This window comes from Panthera pardus, unplaced genomic scaffold (genome assembly GCF_024362965.1).
Source record: "Panthera pardus isolate Hobbes unplaced genomic scaffold, ASM2436296v1 HiC_scaffold_13, whole genome shotgun sequence".
Classification (NCBI taxonomy): domain Eukaryota; kingdom Metazoa; phylum Chordata; class Mammalia; order Carnivora; family Felidae; genus Panthera; species Panthera pardus.
In genome coordinates, this window is record NW_026526688.1 from 63004054 (window position 1) to 63022052 (window position 17999).

The 17999-nt window shown below is 39.6% G+C and overlaps 1 protein-coding gene across 1 annotated transcript; it reads right to left on the minus strand.

Annotated features, from left to right (window-relative positions):
- Positions 1 to 1569: 1569 nt before the first annotated feature.
- On the minus strand, positions 1570 to 17002 carry MSMO1 (methylsterol monooxygenase 1). The gene is made up of 6 exons (XM_019441059.2): positions 16873 to 17002; positions 10585 to 10870; positions 6734 to 6882; positions 5520 to 5646; positions 3966 to 4120; positions 1570 to 2593 (listed from the first exon to the last, which is right to left on the minus strand). The coding sequence occupies exons 2-6, from the start codon at positions 10837 to 10839 to the stop codon at positions 2398 to 2400; spliced, it is 882 nt and encodes a 293-aa protein (XP_019296604.1). The 5' UTR covers positions 10840 to 10870; positions 16873 to 17002; the 3' UTR covers positions 1570 to 2397.
- Between the last annotated feature and the right edge of the window lie 997 nt (positions 17003 to 17999).

Consider the following 17999-nt stretch of genomic DNA (forward strand, 5'->3'; position numbering starts at 1 on the left):
GGTTTCGGGTCTTTCTCCAGCTGGGGGGATATGGGACTTGAACATGGATTTAACAGCCCTAGGCTTTACGTAAGAGCATTAGAAATGGGAGATGTGGGACAGGGGAGGTCTCGTGACACACTGCAAACCCAGGCTTTTTTAAAGGTCTAAATGTCTTTAGCCAGGATATGTAGAAGAGTGAGATACTAGTTCACTGGGACAACACAGATGTAACTCTAACATTCATTTTAGCTACAATATTAACCATAAGCTTTCAAATTACTTCATTACCACTATCTTTACTTTTGGTAAAATCCAAAATAGATAACCCGAAACAGAATATTTTGCTATTTTCTAGAGTAGGAGAGCTATGTATTTTATTTGTACTCTAGTCTTCTTACTTGTTTCATTTTTGTCTGTCAAGTGTAATAGAGAAGATAGTTTAATCCAGGGAATTTTAAGAGGTCTGGCCAGTAAATCATATTAAAATGTATTTGTACTAAAGTGTTGTGTGAGCCTTGCTTTCTGGGTAGCTACTGGTTTAGAACTTTCTTCTCAAAAGCCTGTATATAATGACAAGGGGAAATTTTGGAGACCCATCCCCTGAGATTTTTATAGAAGATGCAAGTCTCCAGTGTTGTGAGCGTAGTAGCCACAAGCACGGCTTCTGAAGTCAAAAGGCTAGCCCTGTGATCGTGAGTCACTTAACCTCTCAGACAATGCCCTCACAGAGAGGCGGAGAGAATGGCATTTGCCTCAGAGACTTAAATGAAACCATACATTAAAAGCTCATGGCAGAAGTCAGGGTATACATTAAGTGCTCAGTAAGTTAACTAGTATGAAAAGAATGAATGAGGTGAACCAAGGTGTTTAGCACCATTTCCAACAGTAGATGTCACCCTCCTCCCAAGTACTGAGTCAAAACATCTGTGCATTCCATGAACATTAGAGAACAGAGGGTAGAGAATAAAATTTCCTACAGATAGCTTATAATTAAACAGCACGATTTTAAGTACAGCCCCCAAATCGCTGTTTGAGAATTAAGAGCTAACATTTTAAACCACGCCCACACAGGAAGGGAAAGGGATAGAAAGAATGAAAAGGGTCATATGGTCTAGGTACAAATTAGAAAACATGGTCTAGCAGAATAGTCTCAGTTCAACTTTCTGAATCCTTATTTGAATCTCTTTATGTTTGCAAAAGAAGGAAAAGAAACTTACCCAAAAATGGCTCCATATTATAAATAACAATTTGGCAGAATTATCAATTCTTTGAGTTGAAATCTAGGTATGAGATTAAATCAGCTCTAAAAAGTTTAGTTCTATTCTTCCATCTGCACAGAAAACATACACCTCAAAACAGAGAAAAGAGCTGTCTCAATATCCTCCATCTTATTAGCTCAATGGAATTGCCTGCAATCATAGCCTTATAAATACATGTTGAAACTGCCAAAGACGTTCAGCAAATGAAGCACTTAAAAAAGTAGAATTATTCCTTTTATTACAAAACTTAATAATTTAACGATTTCTGTACTTTTCTTTAGAAGAATAAAAAAATGACAGCTGATACTCAAAACCGGAAACCAGATAATCAGACAAAAAACATCACATTTATTTCAACAGTTCAAAGTGCAAATACAGCAAGTCAGTCCACAATGTTTCAAGATAGTTTTAAGTATAATGAAAACTTGATCTACAAAAATGAAAGGGTAAACAGCAGAAATAAAGCTCAATTTTTTTTAAAAATTCAAGTAACCCAAAAACCCTTAGACTAAAATATTCCACTTATGACGATTCAGAAATGCCTTCATTTATGGATACCAGTAGTATTTTGCAGTCCAAAAGGACTTCTCAAAGAAAGAGAATCACCCAAAACCGGTCAGCTTAGGACAAGAGTGGAGGTTCTTGGTGCGGGCTCTTCCTGATTTGGCGGCCTCACTCACACTGTCAATTGATGTGGTCCAACCCATGATACTTTGAGGTTTAGGCAAATTCTAAAAAATGTGTGAAGTTCAATATGAGGCCAACACCCTGCTAAGAGTTTTTGAAACGGCCCCCATAGATTTAAAAGATTTTATAGACCGATTTTCACTTCAGGACTATGGTGTTATTGGGGGAAAGACATAGATTAATACTTGTTCCATTACTTCGCACCTTTCCGTAAGGTTAGCAACGTGGCCTTTGAAACTTCCTTGTGACAGTCGTCCTTCAGTATCTATTTACTTATTTCCACACATACAGAACTTTATTTATATAGAGTAGAAAAAGTTCCCACTAGGAAGATAATTAAAGGTTGTTAATGTTCCTTGTATCACCTGGCAGCCAAGACACGTTTATTTCTGCTCCGCAGAAGCAATGTTAGCTACTTGCTTCAATTCAGGAAAGTGTATCTTCAGAAAGGTTTAGATGAGATATTTATTTACTCGGTCTTTTTTCCAACTTTCTTCATCTTTTCATTATAGGCAATAAATTGAGAGTCTGTTCCAAAAATTCTATCCCACCAGGTAAATGTTGAAGCATAATTTCCGATGAAGTTCATATGGTGGAAATCATGATGCCGAGAACCAGCATAGAAAGGGATCAGATTTAAAGGGTTGAGAGGAATGTCATAACCACTGAAATAAAAATGATAAAGATTATGAAGGAAATAAACCCACTTCAAATAACTGACATTTTCATTGACAGTCATCTGCCTGTTAACTAATTCGAGTAACTTTCCATGTCACCTAAGTCACATTTATTTCCGACATGTTTACAAAGACAAAACCTCACAGAAAAATGGTACATATTCTAGAAACCATTTCAAGAAATTAAAATAAAAACCTTAATAGATCTTTGGAACTTAATTTTATATATCATGGGATCAGAGAGAGGGCTTATAGTAATGAATCTTTAGACACAGCCTTTCAAGAATTATTTTTCTTTTCTGTTTTAGAGGAGCTTTCTCACCACAGTTTGTAATGCCCATAAAAGTATGTGTCCTTTAGGAAAAGTTAAATGAAAGGAGTGACTGGGGACTCCTGGGTGGCTCAGTCAGTTAAGTGTCCAACTTTTGATTTCAGCTCAGGTCACGATCTCACGCTTCATGAGATGGAGCCCCGCGTTGGGCTCTGTGCTGACACCACGGAGCCTGCTTGGAATTCTCTCCCTCCCTCTCTCTCAAAAGAAAATAAATAAACAAAAATCTTAAAAAACAAAACATATGTAACAAACAAGGCTAACATGAACCAAGAGGTTACAAGACATATAACCTAACAAAAATGGGCAAACGATATAAAAGGGTTACTCAAAGAAGACAAAACACATCGACTGATGAGCACACACAGACGCACAGCCTCTCAAGTCCCTGAAGAAATGCAGATCACAATACTGAAAACTCTTCAGTTCTCTTAAGGACAAAGAGTAAAGACTGTATCTATCCGGCTTGGAAGGTGTTGTGGGAGGGCAAGCATTCTCGTATATACTCCTCCTGGGGATGTAAATAGGGACCCTTTTGGAAGGCAGTTGGGCAGTATCAATCAAAATTTTATTTCACTTGACCAAGCAATACATGAGTACATTCTAACTGTAAAAATGACAACTGCCAGAGACAGGAATGTAAAAAAAAAAAAAAAAAAAATGTTTATCCAATGATTATGTTCTCATGTTTCCTTTAAATAAAAATAACAAAACTAATGTGTCTTACTAGTCTGCTTAGAAAGATCGGGGCGCCCGGGGGACTCAGTCGGTTAAGCATCCGACTTTGGCTCAGGTCATAATCTCGTGGTTTGTGACTTCGAGCCCCACGTTGGGCTCTGTGCTGACCGCTCAGAGCCTGAAGCCTGCTTCAGATTCTGTGTCTCCCCCTCTCTCTGCCCCTCCCATGCTCATGCTCTGTCTCCGAATAATAAATAAACAGTAAAAAAAATTTAAAAAAAGATAATCTTACGACTGTGAAAACAAAGATATATTTTGATACCTTATACCTGAATAGAAACCATAGCTCACCTATGGACGTCAATAGTTTCCATCAAACGAATGGTCACCCATGCCCAAAGGAAAATGACATGATCACATAAAAGCATGATTCCAATAAAAAATCCAGTTCCAAGAATCAGAGTTTCCAAGGGATGTGCATATTCAGCTTCCATTCCAAATGGAGCCTAAAATAAATAGGTAAGAATTACTTAATGTGTTGTGACTGTTAATTTTATGTGTCAGCTTAGCTAGGCTACAGTGCCCAACAGTTTGATTGGTCAAATACCAGTCTGGATACTGTTGTGAAAGTACTTTTTTGATGTGACTAACATTTAACTGAGGAGACTTTGAGTAAAGGAGATTACTCTCCATACTGCAAGTGCTCTTTATCCAATCAGTCGAAGACCTTAAAAGCAAAGACTGAGGCTTCTCAAGGAAGAAAGGATTCTCAAGACTGAAATACAGAAACCCTGCTCAAATTTCCAGCCTGTGGTCTGTCCTACGCATTTCAGACTTGCCAGGCCCCACAATCACATGAGCCAATTCCCTAAAACAAATCTGTGTGTATCTCCTATTGATTTTGTTTCTCTGGAGAACCATGACTAATACATAACATTAAATATATTCTAATTTATTTATACATATGGTTTTATAATATTATATTGTTTCTTTATGTAATGACAGTATACCTAGCTGAAGATATATAAACAATAACCGTAATTCTCAATAAAAACATCTTTTTGTGGGGGCCTGGATGGCTTAGTTGGTTGAGTTCAACTCTTGATTTCAGCTCATGATTTCACGGTTCATGAGTTTGAGCCCCGTGTTGGGCTCTGTGCTGACAGTGCGTAACCTGCTTGGGATTCTCTCTCCCTTTCTCTCTGACCCTCCCCTGCTTGCTCATGCGTGCGCGCGCTCTCTCTCTCTCTCTCAAAAATAAAGAAAACTTGAAGCAAACATCTTTTTGTTTCTACCAAACATCAAAAGGTCTAAAGATGTCCCTAATAAAATCTTAATAACTGCCTTTAATGGTGTTAGATAAAAACATTAAACAACTTAAACTCTAATTTTGGTTTATGCAGTTGAATTTGTTCTGCCCAGAAAAGGACACTTGATTTAGCAGACCCTGTCATCAGGATCAATGTGGAACACATTGACATAACCAGTTGGACAAAGGTACATGAAAGCAGTTCTGATCAAATCAGTTTTTGTGGAGGCCAGAATGAGGTGGAACTGTGTTAATCAAACAAGTCAGTAATTGTTTCAGAAGTTTAAAGATGAAAGGTTCATTGTTTTGGGATCCAATTTAAATGACTTTAACATCACTATGGCCTCTATTAATCTGCCACATACCAACTGTGATAGGATAGTGCTCTGGCCCCAAAGATGAGTGACTGAACTATTTCATATAACATTTTTCTTGAAAATTTATAGAACTGGTTGTATGTATGTGCGTGTGTGTGTGTTATGGTCTTAACATGTTCATGCCAAATAAAAAGCAATACAAACATCACTGACAGTTTTTTAAAAGCTTGAAGAAAAACATTTTGCCTCTAATAGAAAACAAAAAAAATTCTAACATACCTGAAACTCATGATGAACTTTATGAATATATTTATATATTCTTTTATGATGTAAGAGCCTATGCAGAAAATAGTGCCAGGTATCTTCAATCACTGCGCAGCCTAAGCATTTTACCAACAGCAGACACCTTTAAGATGAAAATACTGTAATGAGTATACGATAACTTACTTAAACAATCTAGATTTTTCCTTGGGATCACTGCTTGAGGAATTACATGAAACCAAATACCCACCAACCACCTGACCTAACTGGATACACTGACCAGCAAACTCTCAGAACTGATAAGTACAACGTGACTATATTATAGCTGGTATTATAATACCTCTGAAGAAGGGGTAAAGAGATTGACACTGTAGCAATTCTAATTCATTTTTTAAAAATGCACATGTATAGGGGTGCCTGGCTGGTTCAGCAGGTAGAACACATAACTCTTGATCTCAGGGTTGTGAGTTTGAGCTCCACATTGCTCCACTTAAAAAAAAAAACAAAAAACAAAAAACAAAAAAACTGAAAAAATTTCACATGTATAAAATCAGAGTTAAACAAAATCCAAAACATCTAGGAAAGGAATAATACTGATGAAGGACTTGAACTGAGATTATTAAGAGTTAAAATCATCACTTCTTTTCCACCAAAGAGAGGGTCATAAGAGCAAGGGGCAAAAACATTTTATATACAAATGAACACATACACAACGCTTTTATACGTTAAACATATATTACAAAGAAAAGAAAAAGTGTACACCTAATATTGGTATATCTGTATTTGGGTAAGTCAGGAGCAAACAGTTGAACACAAATATTATTTGAACACAAATACTTGTGCTCAGATAATATATATGTGTCTGTATGGACACAACTTTTATAAATCTCACAATTACTCTCTTCTCTTTTTATTCATTTTGGACTTAAAATGTAACAGAGTTTTTCTTGGTTGAAGCATATGGATCTGTATACAGTCACATAAAGGGTGCTACTGAAACTTCTGATGTATGTAAGAAATCACTTTCCAATAAAATATTACATTAAAATATAGAGAGATAAAAAATGGAAACATTTTAAGTTTCTACTAATGGTTTACTTTTCTACATTGTATTTACTTCTAAAGTTTAGAATAAACATTAACCAAATGAAGAAAGAAGATCAACATTAAGGATATTTTAACTAGATAATAAACCATGACTGAGTATCAAAATCAAATCTTTATCTACATACCATCTTGGCATTCTTTCCCAATCATAAGGAATATTAAAATACTCTGTAAAATAATAAGTTCCACATATCAAAGGAAGCTGGATACAAAAGTGATTAAAGAGAAGTACTTTAAAACATTTCCACTGGTTTTCCCATGTTTCTGGTTTATCCTAGGGAGAAAAATCGTAGTATTTAGTATTGTGTCGGTAATTTGACCTGAAAATCAGAGTGAATTCTAATTATTTCTGTAATGTTTCTATGTGACCTTAATTCTACATTATTTAATTAATCTTATATTACAGTGACTATGTTGTAATACGCAAGGGCCAGGAATCACAGCACCCTCCCCTTCTAAATTCTTGACAACTATGGTAATGAGTTAAAATAGGTGAAGAAACTGTTCCCAAACAAACCCAGGAATAAAGGTCACAAACAAACTGAAAAAAAAAACAAAACAAAAAAACACCACACCGTGAATCACTCTTCCGTCTTTGCTGCCCACAGAGCCCTCACTTCTGTCAGCAGGAATTTCAGAGAAGACATGTGTTATGCTGAGATCACAGGCAGGTTCTCCCAGCTGTCATACAGACCGCACTGGAAACCTGGATTACGGAGGTGAAGTGATGCCTCCAGCCATTTAGCGGTACTCAGAAATAAGTGTATTCCCAGAAATAAGTGGATTTTTGTCATTTCCAATGACAGAATTATAACTCTCTGAGCTGGAAGAACGTCAGAAATGAGTCCAGTGGTTCCCAAAGAATGGAGAGCTACTGCCCACAGATGACGACATTCAGAGATGAAAGTCAAAATGAGAAAAGTGAGATCAATGTTGTAAAAATGTTCAGAAAACCTCATCAGGATATCGACTTGGTTAGCAAGCCATATAAAAGAATCTAAATTTATTCGATTTAAAGGGCTGCAGTTAGATAAGAAAAGGTGCTTCTGGTTTCATAAAAAGACGGTGATAATATATAATAGTTATTGCTTTGTTTTGCATGTCCTTACTTAAAAATCCAGACAGCTGCCAGTCAAACTTTTTTAACTAAACCATAATATCCCAAGCAAGGAAACTACTGCTCAGCAGAAGCCCAGAGAGGTCTGCTACCTTGCCCAGGATCACACGGGCAGGGACCCGAACTAGAACTAACTAAAATCTAGGTCTCCAGTTCTGGTCTTAAAATTCTCTTTTTTGTTGCTCTTAAAATTCCTTGAGTTATCCTCTCTAACAAAAAGAAGAAAAAGCATTTAATAGATAACCAATCTAGAGAGCCAGCCTCCAATCTCAGGGCCACCATCACTAGCTAACTAGCTCTGAGATGCTCACAACTCTGTTTCCTCAACAATAAAATGAAGGGATTAGACAAGATAATTATTAATTAGCTATCTCTACTCTGAGATTATCTGACCTCCTTACTCCAAACCTCCAGTCTGTGATTGGGGACAAAATAAATTAAAGAGCCTAGCTTGGGCAAATTGTCCCTACAAATTCCATTTAACAGACTTTTAATATGCTAGCTTGAATGTGATACCCTAATTTAGCTGCAGAAATTAACACACAAATCAGTCAACTATAAAATCACATGGTTAAAATGTACATAAATTAGTTTAAAAGATAATGAACAATGGGGGAGCCTGGGTAGATAATGAACAATGGGGGAGCCTGGGGTGGGGGGTGGGGTGGTGGTAATCTGCTTGGAATTCTCTCCCTCCTCTCTCTGGCCCTCCCCTTGCTAGCTCTCTCTCAAAATAAATAAATAAATAAATATTAGAAAAAAAGATAGTGAACAATCAAAAACTCCTACCTAGTGGAACATCAGAGTTTACTGCATTTTACACTTTATATATCACTGCATTCTAATATGAAGGAATACCATTATTAGGACAATCGAATGTTTTTAGTATACGCGTCCCTGAGGAAAACTGCTAGAGAACTACGAAGATGTGATGTTCTGTAAATTTCCCTCTCACTAGTGAGCACGCGCACTGACTATCCCCTAGTCTATCCTGTTTGAAACTGCTCTCCTCACTGCCAGCAACCTTCTTCCTGTGCCCACAAACAAGGGTTTCAGGGCTTTTGCCTTCAAAATGCATAAACCTGTAATTAACTGTACTGATTCTGTTGCTTGTTTTTAAACCCTTTTATGAGAACTTGTACTGATTTACCAACACAGTTCATTTTGATATCAAAAAGCTCAAAGCAGGGATTTTGATGGTGTTGAACCTCAAAGGAAGACAAGACAGCATGAGGCCATATACCCGCCCTTTCCATTTCTGTTTCTAAGTCCACCTGTAACCAACTAGACAATTACTTGTACGGTCTTTTGCCACCTTTTAAAGTCATTCATAAAACACTGACTGAAAAAGGTCTTCTTCTCTCTGGAAAAGTGACCACCCTCTGACCAGTGAGTCAAGTGCGGAGGGCAGAAGGAGGCCAGGGACACTCTGGCCTGGCCAGACATACCATGATTCAGCCCTATAAGCAAACAAATCAAGAGGTGACACACTCTAGTCAGAATCATCCCAAACATGCATGAAGACAGACATCCAAATTGAACTCTGCCTTTCAAAGCAGGCCCTGTTATAAAAAGCATTTTGGAACTTCTGTCCTTAATTTAGGGTAAGAGAATACTCCCCTTTGGGCATGTCCCTTTTTCCTTCCTCTCCAATCTTTTTGTTCTTCCCTTGGCTTACAGTCTAGTCGCCTGATCGCCTGCGGTATCCCCGGACAGGATCAATGACGCCCTTTGCGTGAGCACTTAAACTCACTGGGAGAGGCAGCGGGGCAAACAGACCCATGGGGGAGAATGTGCACACCGCCTGCCACCTGACGGGTACTTAGTAAGTGCAAATTAGTCTCCACAAAGGAACACTCTCAAATGTTCTACCAAGACCACGTGTCCTTGAGTTTTAGTTTGGCATGACTTTTTAGAAAAGTAAACAGCAAGCATTAGAAACTATCATGGGTTTGCCAAGTGCTGATAAAGCATCTCTAATAAGCTAGTCCAGGCTCTTTGCTGGGACCCCTGTCACACTCTAGTTGACACTCTGGTAGAGCTCACCATTTTCCCTGTGATTAAAACTGAAAAGCAGCACTGTGTGTATCTCAACACTTTGTCATGCACGGTGGGATCTCAAGAAATTTAGTGCACTAAAACAAGTATCTAGAAACTAGGGGCCTCAGGACTTCCTCATTTGGGATGACATGAATGCTGCTCAACCACTACCATATTATTTAAGGAAAAAACAAAACGTTTAATAACCCCAATCAAGATCTTAGAATATTAACTTACACTTAGCAGCTGAGACATCAGGGGTAGGAGCGAATTGCAAATTATCTACAAATCCCCATAACTTTCCTTTCCAGCTAGTTTAAGAGATTAAAATTTCTAAGCCCAAATTAGACAAATATCACATCTAATGAAAGCATAATTTAACAAATTATTCTTGAAACATTAGCAGTAACAATCTAGGGCTGTGCTGTCCAATATGGTAGAACTAGAAATGTGTGGCTATTGAACATTTTAAATATGGCTAGTCTAAACTGAGATGGGCTAAAATTAATGTAAAATACACAATTGATTTCAAAGTCTTATTGTGAGAATAAGAACATAAAATATCTCATTAAGTACTTTTATATTGATTACTTAAGATAATAGTTTAGATTTATTAAATGAAGCATAATACTAAAATTAATTCCCCTATTTCTTTATACTTTTTTATGTATTCTATCAGAAAATATAAAATTATGCATGTTCCTTCACTGAATTTCCATCGGACAGCCGTGATCTAGATTCTCTCAAAACAAAGTTATATTTACTTTTAAAACCTTCCACATCAACGATAACATTGCATTGTAAGTCCATCACACTCACCTTCTGAATTTTGTACTTTTTCATGTAAGGTATAAATTGAAACAAAAATCCAGGTAAACAGAACAAGAAATAAAGCGCCTCATGAACTATCAAAGATCCCCATGTTGCAATCTGGAATTTCGTGTAATTATTCAACATATAGTTCCAAGCATTTTTAAATGGTTCTTGTAGAGGGTTCTCAGGTAACAGTGAATCTACATACTCCACAGCCAAGGATGCCGAACTAAAGATGCTGATACTTTCATTTGTTGCCATTTTTCAAATCTCTGCAGAAAGCCTTAGAATTCTGTAAAAATAGACAAATAAATACATAAAACAGTGAAATTCCAGCAAAATAATTTTTAAAATTCATCTTCTGATAATTTTTAAAACAACAAATACTAAAGTACCAATTCTCAGATCCTAAACATGTGATTAAAAAAAAAAAAAGTCAACTACTAGATGTCATCACCGTGTCCATTTGAGGACACTGATTTAAAAGCCACACGTTAAGTTTCAAGAGCAGGATCTAAAAGAACACTGGACAAAGAATTTCAGACTATATTTATTTATTTATTTATTTATTTTCAATATATGAAATTTATTGTCAAATTGGTTTCCATACAACACCCAGTGCTCATCCCAAAAAGTGCCCTCCTCAATGCCCATCACTCACCCTCCTCTCCCTCCCACCCCCCATCAACCCTCAGTTTGTTCTCAGTTTTTAAGAGTCTCTTATGCTTTGGCTCTCTCTCCCACTCTAACCTCTTTTTTTTCTTTTTTTCCCTTCCCCTCCCCCATGGGTTTCTGTTAAGTTTCTCAGGATCCACATAAGAGTGAAAACATATGGTATCAGTCTTTGTGTGTATGGCTTATTTCACTTAGCATCACACTCTCCAGTTCCATCCACATTGCTACAAAGGGCCATATTTCGTTCTTTCTCATTGCCACGTAGTATTCCATTGTGTATATAAACCACAATTTCTTTATCCATTCATCAGTTGATGGACATTTAGGCTCTTTCCATAATTTGGCTATTGTTGAGAGTGCCGCTATAAACATTGGGGTACAGGTGCCCCTATGCATCAGTACTCCTGTATCCCTTGGATAAATTCCTAGCAGTGCTATTGCTGGGTCATAGGGTAGGTCTATTTTTAATTTTCTGAGGAACCTCCACACTGCTTTCCAGAGCGGCTGCACCAATTTGCATTCCCACCAACAGTGCAAGAGGGTTCCTGTTTCTCCACATCCTCTCCAGCATCTATAGTCTCCTGATTTGTTCATTTTGGCCACTCTGACTGGCGTGAGGTGATATCTGAGTGTGGTTTTGATTTGTATTTCCCTGATGAGGAGTGACGTTGAGCATCTTTTCATGTGCCTGTTGGCCATCCAGATGTCAGACTATCTTTAAAGAGACTCTTCAGTGTGGTCTCCTTGGAAAAACTTGTAATTTCAATTAGCAATAATGGAGTTTGAGTGTCACTTAAAACAAAAAAAAAAAAAAAAAGAAAACATCTGCCAAATAAGACTACATAAAAATTAAATACTTCTGACTGGGGAATAAATAATTATAAGTAAAGTCAAAGATCAAATGACAAACTGGAAAAAATATTTCCAACACTCATGACAAAAGGCTGCCAAGTGTGCTTTAAAGAAAGAATAAAAACCCAACAGAACAATGCCAAAAGACATTCCCAAGGAGTTCATGGAAAAATAAATATAATACAAATGTTCACTAAACAAATATGCAGCTCAGTTCCACTCAAAGAAATACATCCTAAACCAAAAATCTTTAAAAGTTTCATGGTGCTCAGGACCCAGTATTGGAAACACACTTTGGGGAAACAGGCATCATTATACATTGCTAATGGAAGGATCAGTATGTCTGAGGAAAAATTCACAATATTTGTCACAATTAAAAATAAATACACCCTTTGATCCAGCAATTTTCTTACTCAGGTACACTAAGACTGAAGGAAGCATTGCTTATAGCAGCCGAAACAAAGAAAAAAAAAAAAAAGAAAAACAACATAAATAAGTCCATCAACAAGAAAGGAGTTAAATAAACCCTAAGTCCTTTCACAGGCAATTATACAGCCACTTAAAAGAACAAGGAAGGGCGCCTGGGTGGCGCAGTCGGTTAAGCGTCCGACTTCAGCCAGGTCACGATCTCGCGGTCCGTGAGTTCGAGCCCCGCGTCAGGCTCTGGGCTGATGGCTCGGAGCCTGGAGCCTGTTTCCGATTCTGTGTCTCCCTCTCTCTCTGCCCCTCCCCCGTTCATGCTCTGTCTCTCTCTGTCCCAAAAATAAATAAAAAACGTTGAAAAAAAAAATTTAAAAAAAAGAAGAGTCAATTAAAAAAAAAAATTAAAAAAAAAAAAAAAAAAAAAAGAACAAGGAAAATCTGTATGTTCTTCATAGAAGGATGTCTAAGATACAATGTTAAATGAAACAGCAGGTTGCAGAATAATACCCATAAAGAAGAGCCCCCCCACTTTGTTTCTGTGAAAACGTTATATATTTATCTGTGTGCGTGCACACGTGTACACACACACACACACACACACACACACACACACGATGTATGGAAGGATATCCAGGAAACAATTGAGAGTGGTGACCTTTAGAGGAAGAGATCAAGAGGAAAAGATGCACACTCTTGTCCATGTGCACACACGGGATGAGGGGCGGTGAGGCGGGAGGAGAAAAATTCTACTTTCCATTTTATACCTTTTTGCAATTATAATTTTCTCATGAATATACTTTACCTATATAATAAATAAGCATAACGGGTCATGAAATCAAAAAAGAAAAACTTACAAAGAATGTTACTTTCCTAAAAATGTTCCCTGTTGTTCCTAATGTGCAAATTATGAAGGACAACTTTAAAGACAAATTGTTTAAAGCCTCAGAAGCATTCTTTTCTTTTTTTAATGTTTATTTATTTTTGAAGCAGAAAGAGAAAGACAGTGTGAGCAGAGGAGGAGCAGAGAGAATCCGAAGCAGCTCCAGGCTCTGAGCTGCCAGCACAGAGCCCGACACGGAGCTAGAACACGAACGGTGAGATCATCACCTGAGCCGAAGTCGGACGCTTAACCCACTGAGTCACCCAGGCGCCCCAGAAGCACTCTTAATAGTGCTCAAAATGCCCCACTCCCAATGCTGACCTCTCACTGTGCCTCACAGAGGATACTGGGGAGCTCAGTCAACTTTCTCAGGTCTCTGAATTCACTTTGTATGCTTAGTTCTTTTGTCCTACTCATTCTCAAATGGCTTATATTATGGGACTACAGTTACATCCTGGCCATTCCAACCTCAAAATTTCTCTTTTCTCACTCACCCTCTCTGAGAGTGACTAGTGTTTTGTTCCCTTCTTACCTTAAGAACTAGTCTGTCACTTGTCCTTTCTTACTCTTCATCTTGCCCTCTTCACTGAGTCCATTCCTTCAAGTTTAGAAAACATACTCATGTCTCCATACTCGTACTTTCACAAGAAAGTCTTCCTTTCTTGTGAAAAGTTTTCCTAACCTGTATCCCCCACTTCCCCAAGCCACTGTCCCACTTTTCTTCTCTGAACCAACCTCTTTTTTCTCTAGGGAGAAATCAACAAAAAGCCTCTCCCTGCTTTGTTTGCATCCAAACACGTCACTCAACCACTTGCAATCTAGCTCCCATTCACGCCAAGGTGTCTTCAGTCTCCTAACTCACAAGATAAAAGTCATTCCAATCCTCATTTTTCATGAGATCATCACCAAATTTGACAATGCTTAACCAACATCACTTAGTAGCTGTGTGACGTTAAGCAAGTTATAGAACCTCTCTGAACCTCAGTTTTATCATCTGCAAAATGTACAGAATCGTAACTAGAAAGTGGGATCTTTTCATAATGTATGTTTATATATATATATGATATATATATATCATATACATATATATCATTTATATATATATCTCATATATGAGATATATATAGAGAGATACACATATCACTACAATATACACCTTAAATATCTTACCTGTCAATTACACCTCAATAAAGCTGAAAAAAGAAAAATAGTTTTAATGAGTCCAAGACATAATACACGTGAAGTACTTAACTTAGGACCTGACACACAGTAGCTAAGCTAACAATAATTGAGCACTTCCTATATGCCAGGAACTGTGTTCTAAGAGTGCTACATGCTCTCTCTATATTAAAGACTTTAATCCCTCACAAAGCAGGTGATTTTATTATTTCCATCTTATAAATGAAAAACTGAGGTTTAGAAAGAGTAATCAACTTTTTTTTTAATGTTTATTTATTTTGAGACAGAGAGAGCATGGGGGGAGGGGGGGCGCAATGAAAGAGGGAGACACAGAATCTGAAACAGGCTCCAGGCTCTGAAAGGTCAGCACAGAACCCAATGCGAGGCTCGAACCCACAAACCATGAGATCATGACCTGAACCGAAGTTGGTCTTTCAACCAACTGAGCCACCCAGGTGCCCCAGAGTGAGCAACTTTCTTAACCCAAGTTACAAAAATACTAACTGGGGGAGATTATGCTCTCATCCACTATGGTCTATTGTAATCATCAATAATAAAGCATACAACAGGGGAGCCTGGGTGGCTCAGTCGGTTAAGTGTCCGACTTCAGCTCAGGTCATGATTTCAGTTGGTGGGTTGGAGCCCTGCGTCGGGTTCTGTGCTGACAGCTTGGAGCCTGGAGCCTGCTTTGGATTCTGTGTCTCCCTCTCTGCCCCTCCCCTGCTCACGCTGTCTCCTTCAAAAATAAATAAACATTGGGGCACCTGGGTGGCTCGGTCGGTTAAGCGTCCGACTTCGGCTCAGGTCATGATCTCACGGTCCGTGGGTTCGAGCCCCGTGTCGGGCTCTGTGCTGACAGCTCGGAGCCTGGAGCCTGTTTCGGATTCTGTGTCTCCCTCTCTCTCTGACCCTCCCCTGTTCATGCTCTGTCTCAAAAATAAATAAATGTTAAAAAAAATTTTTTTTTAAAAAACAAAAATAAATAAACATTAAAAAAATTTTTGCTAAAAAGAAATTATCTATAGTATCTATAGTCTTTCTGTCCCTAGCCCTTTCTCCTAAACTCCAGGTTCTGATTATCTAAAACTCTACCGGCCATCTTCAATTACACAGTTCAGAGTTCCATCAAACTCAACATGCCCCAAAATTCAGCCAACTGCTCCCTGTAACCCTGCCCAAATATTCTATCTTCCTTAACCTCTAATTTGGGGAACTGCACCATCATCTACTTAGTCATCTCTGAAAGAATGTTCCCGGTCTCTCCTCTGCTGCCTAGGTCAAGCCTTCAAACTTACCCCCAATTTAGAGACTTGGTGTAATTCAGGGGTTTACTCTCCCGACACAAGAAAGGAGAGTTGGATACATCTTTGCCAAATGAACAAAACCAAAAAACTAGGAATTAAACTTAAGGAGAGGGGAGGGGAAATAAAGAGTTCTTTTCCCTTTTCTCATCCTTGTGCAACCTGATTGGGAGCCTGCTCCATTCTCAGGAAGAAAAAAAAAAAATGAGTTATCTGTGTATTCTCTGAGAAACTCTGAAGTTTGGCTGAGCACGGTCGGCCAGTGTCCATCCTTTGGCCCATATACCTTGGCTGAGCCCGGACTGCAGCAAACAGTTCCCTCATTGGCTGGCGTTGCCCAATCTCTTAGCTTGCCCTCCTTAAACACTACCTTTAAGGTACAACGGCAGGGTCTAGCTAAACAGCAGAGTTAACCCCCTTCTTTTAAAAAGATGCCAAGGGAATGCGTCCCTGAAAGATAAAAACCAAGGCCCTGAGCGAGGCGAAACAGGCCCTGCCAGGCCTTCACTCTTCACCTCCTTATCTCCCACCTTCCCGCTGTATTCTCACACTTCACGTGTAACGGGCACAACACTCCCTTGTCGGTAACGTCCGCCATCCAACTCCTATTCATCCTTCAGTGACCTCCTCTCAGACGCCCTTCCCAACCCCACTACCTCCACTGCACATACGCAAGAGACCTTATCTCCCCAGTAGTGCTTCTGCTTTTGCAAAACTTTCATCACTCCTTCACCCTGTGAACTATCTCCTAATATATCCCGTCTTCGGATGACTGTAAACTTTTAAAGGGCAAGAACCATGCCCCAGCCTAAATTCATCGTTTGAGATTTCACACGGCTTTCACCTGTTCCCCTTGCCTTCCGTCCTCACAGCGGGCGCTGCCGCCCTGCGAGCGCGCATCCACGGCCGACCCCGCTCCCCTCAATACCACGGGGCAGCTGGCCGGCGCCCGCCCGCTCCCCCTTCCTGGCCTACCAGTCTCACCTGGACGACCGCGCGGGAACTGCGGGCCACCGTCACCCAGACTCCACCAGGTGCTGCACCTTCGGAACCTGCCTTTCCGGCTCGAGGGTGGAGCTAAGAGGCCGAGGCGGCTTCTTTTGCTGTTATTGGCTTGCGAGGGCTCCCAACCCTCCTTCTCCGCGCTGTGATTGGTCCTTGCAGTAGGCGGACTCGTGTGACTCGCGTGAACAAATCCCTGGCGGTCCCAGCCATTGGCTCTGCGAATGGAGTGAGGATAGTGAGACCGAGGCGTCTAGCCAGTAGCCAGCGCCGCAGCGCGCCTGGAGGCGGGGAAGCGCGAGGACGCGTGACGGCGTGAGGGGGCGGACACTACCACCACGAGAGCCGCTGCAAGGAGTTGCCTTGGCAACCGCGGTTCTTGAGGAATTGCTGCCGGCCCCCGCGCAGTCCCCGGAAGAGGGTACCAGGCCGCCCTCCGCGCGACTTTAAGATGTGACTTGTGTAGCAGTCGCTTGGCAAAAACCTGGGAAGAAAAAGTATAAATGAGTTTTAAGATCTGTTTTGACAGTTTCTTTACAGACAGCCTTGCCTCCCTCTGCTCTACCTTGGATCTAGATCATTCTTCTTCCTTGTTTCCCCAGCCCCAGTGTCCCTTAATAACCCCCTATATATGGAAGATGGAGAATTTCAAACGCAATATATCTCCTGTGATCATCTAAAGAGTTATGATTACCCCCATTTTCAGATGAGAAAACACGAAGCTCAGAAAAGTTTAGCAAATGGTTTGACTTGGCAGACGGCTGCTCCCTGGGGTGTTTAGGCGTCAATCTAGCCCATAGGCCGTGACCTGAGAACGCCCACGTGGTGTACGTGGTGTAATCCAGGTGTGGGACAAACGGGCAGAGAGCTTGATGCGCTTACAACTTTTCGGGAGCCCTAGCCTCGTCCCCGCCATGTGTCAACAGTAAAATACTTGTGTACGAGGCAATAAGAGTCGTGTGTACAGATGGTGTAATAGTATACGAATTTAAACAGGGCCTTCTAAGAATTCGCACAAAGGCACCATTTGGGCTAGGTGAAAGCACTTGCTATTCAGTAGTTTCTGGAAACAGGATGCCATTGTTTCTCTCAGGGCTATGCTCAAACTG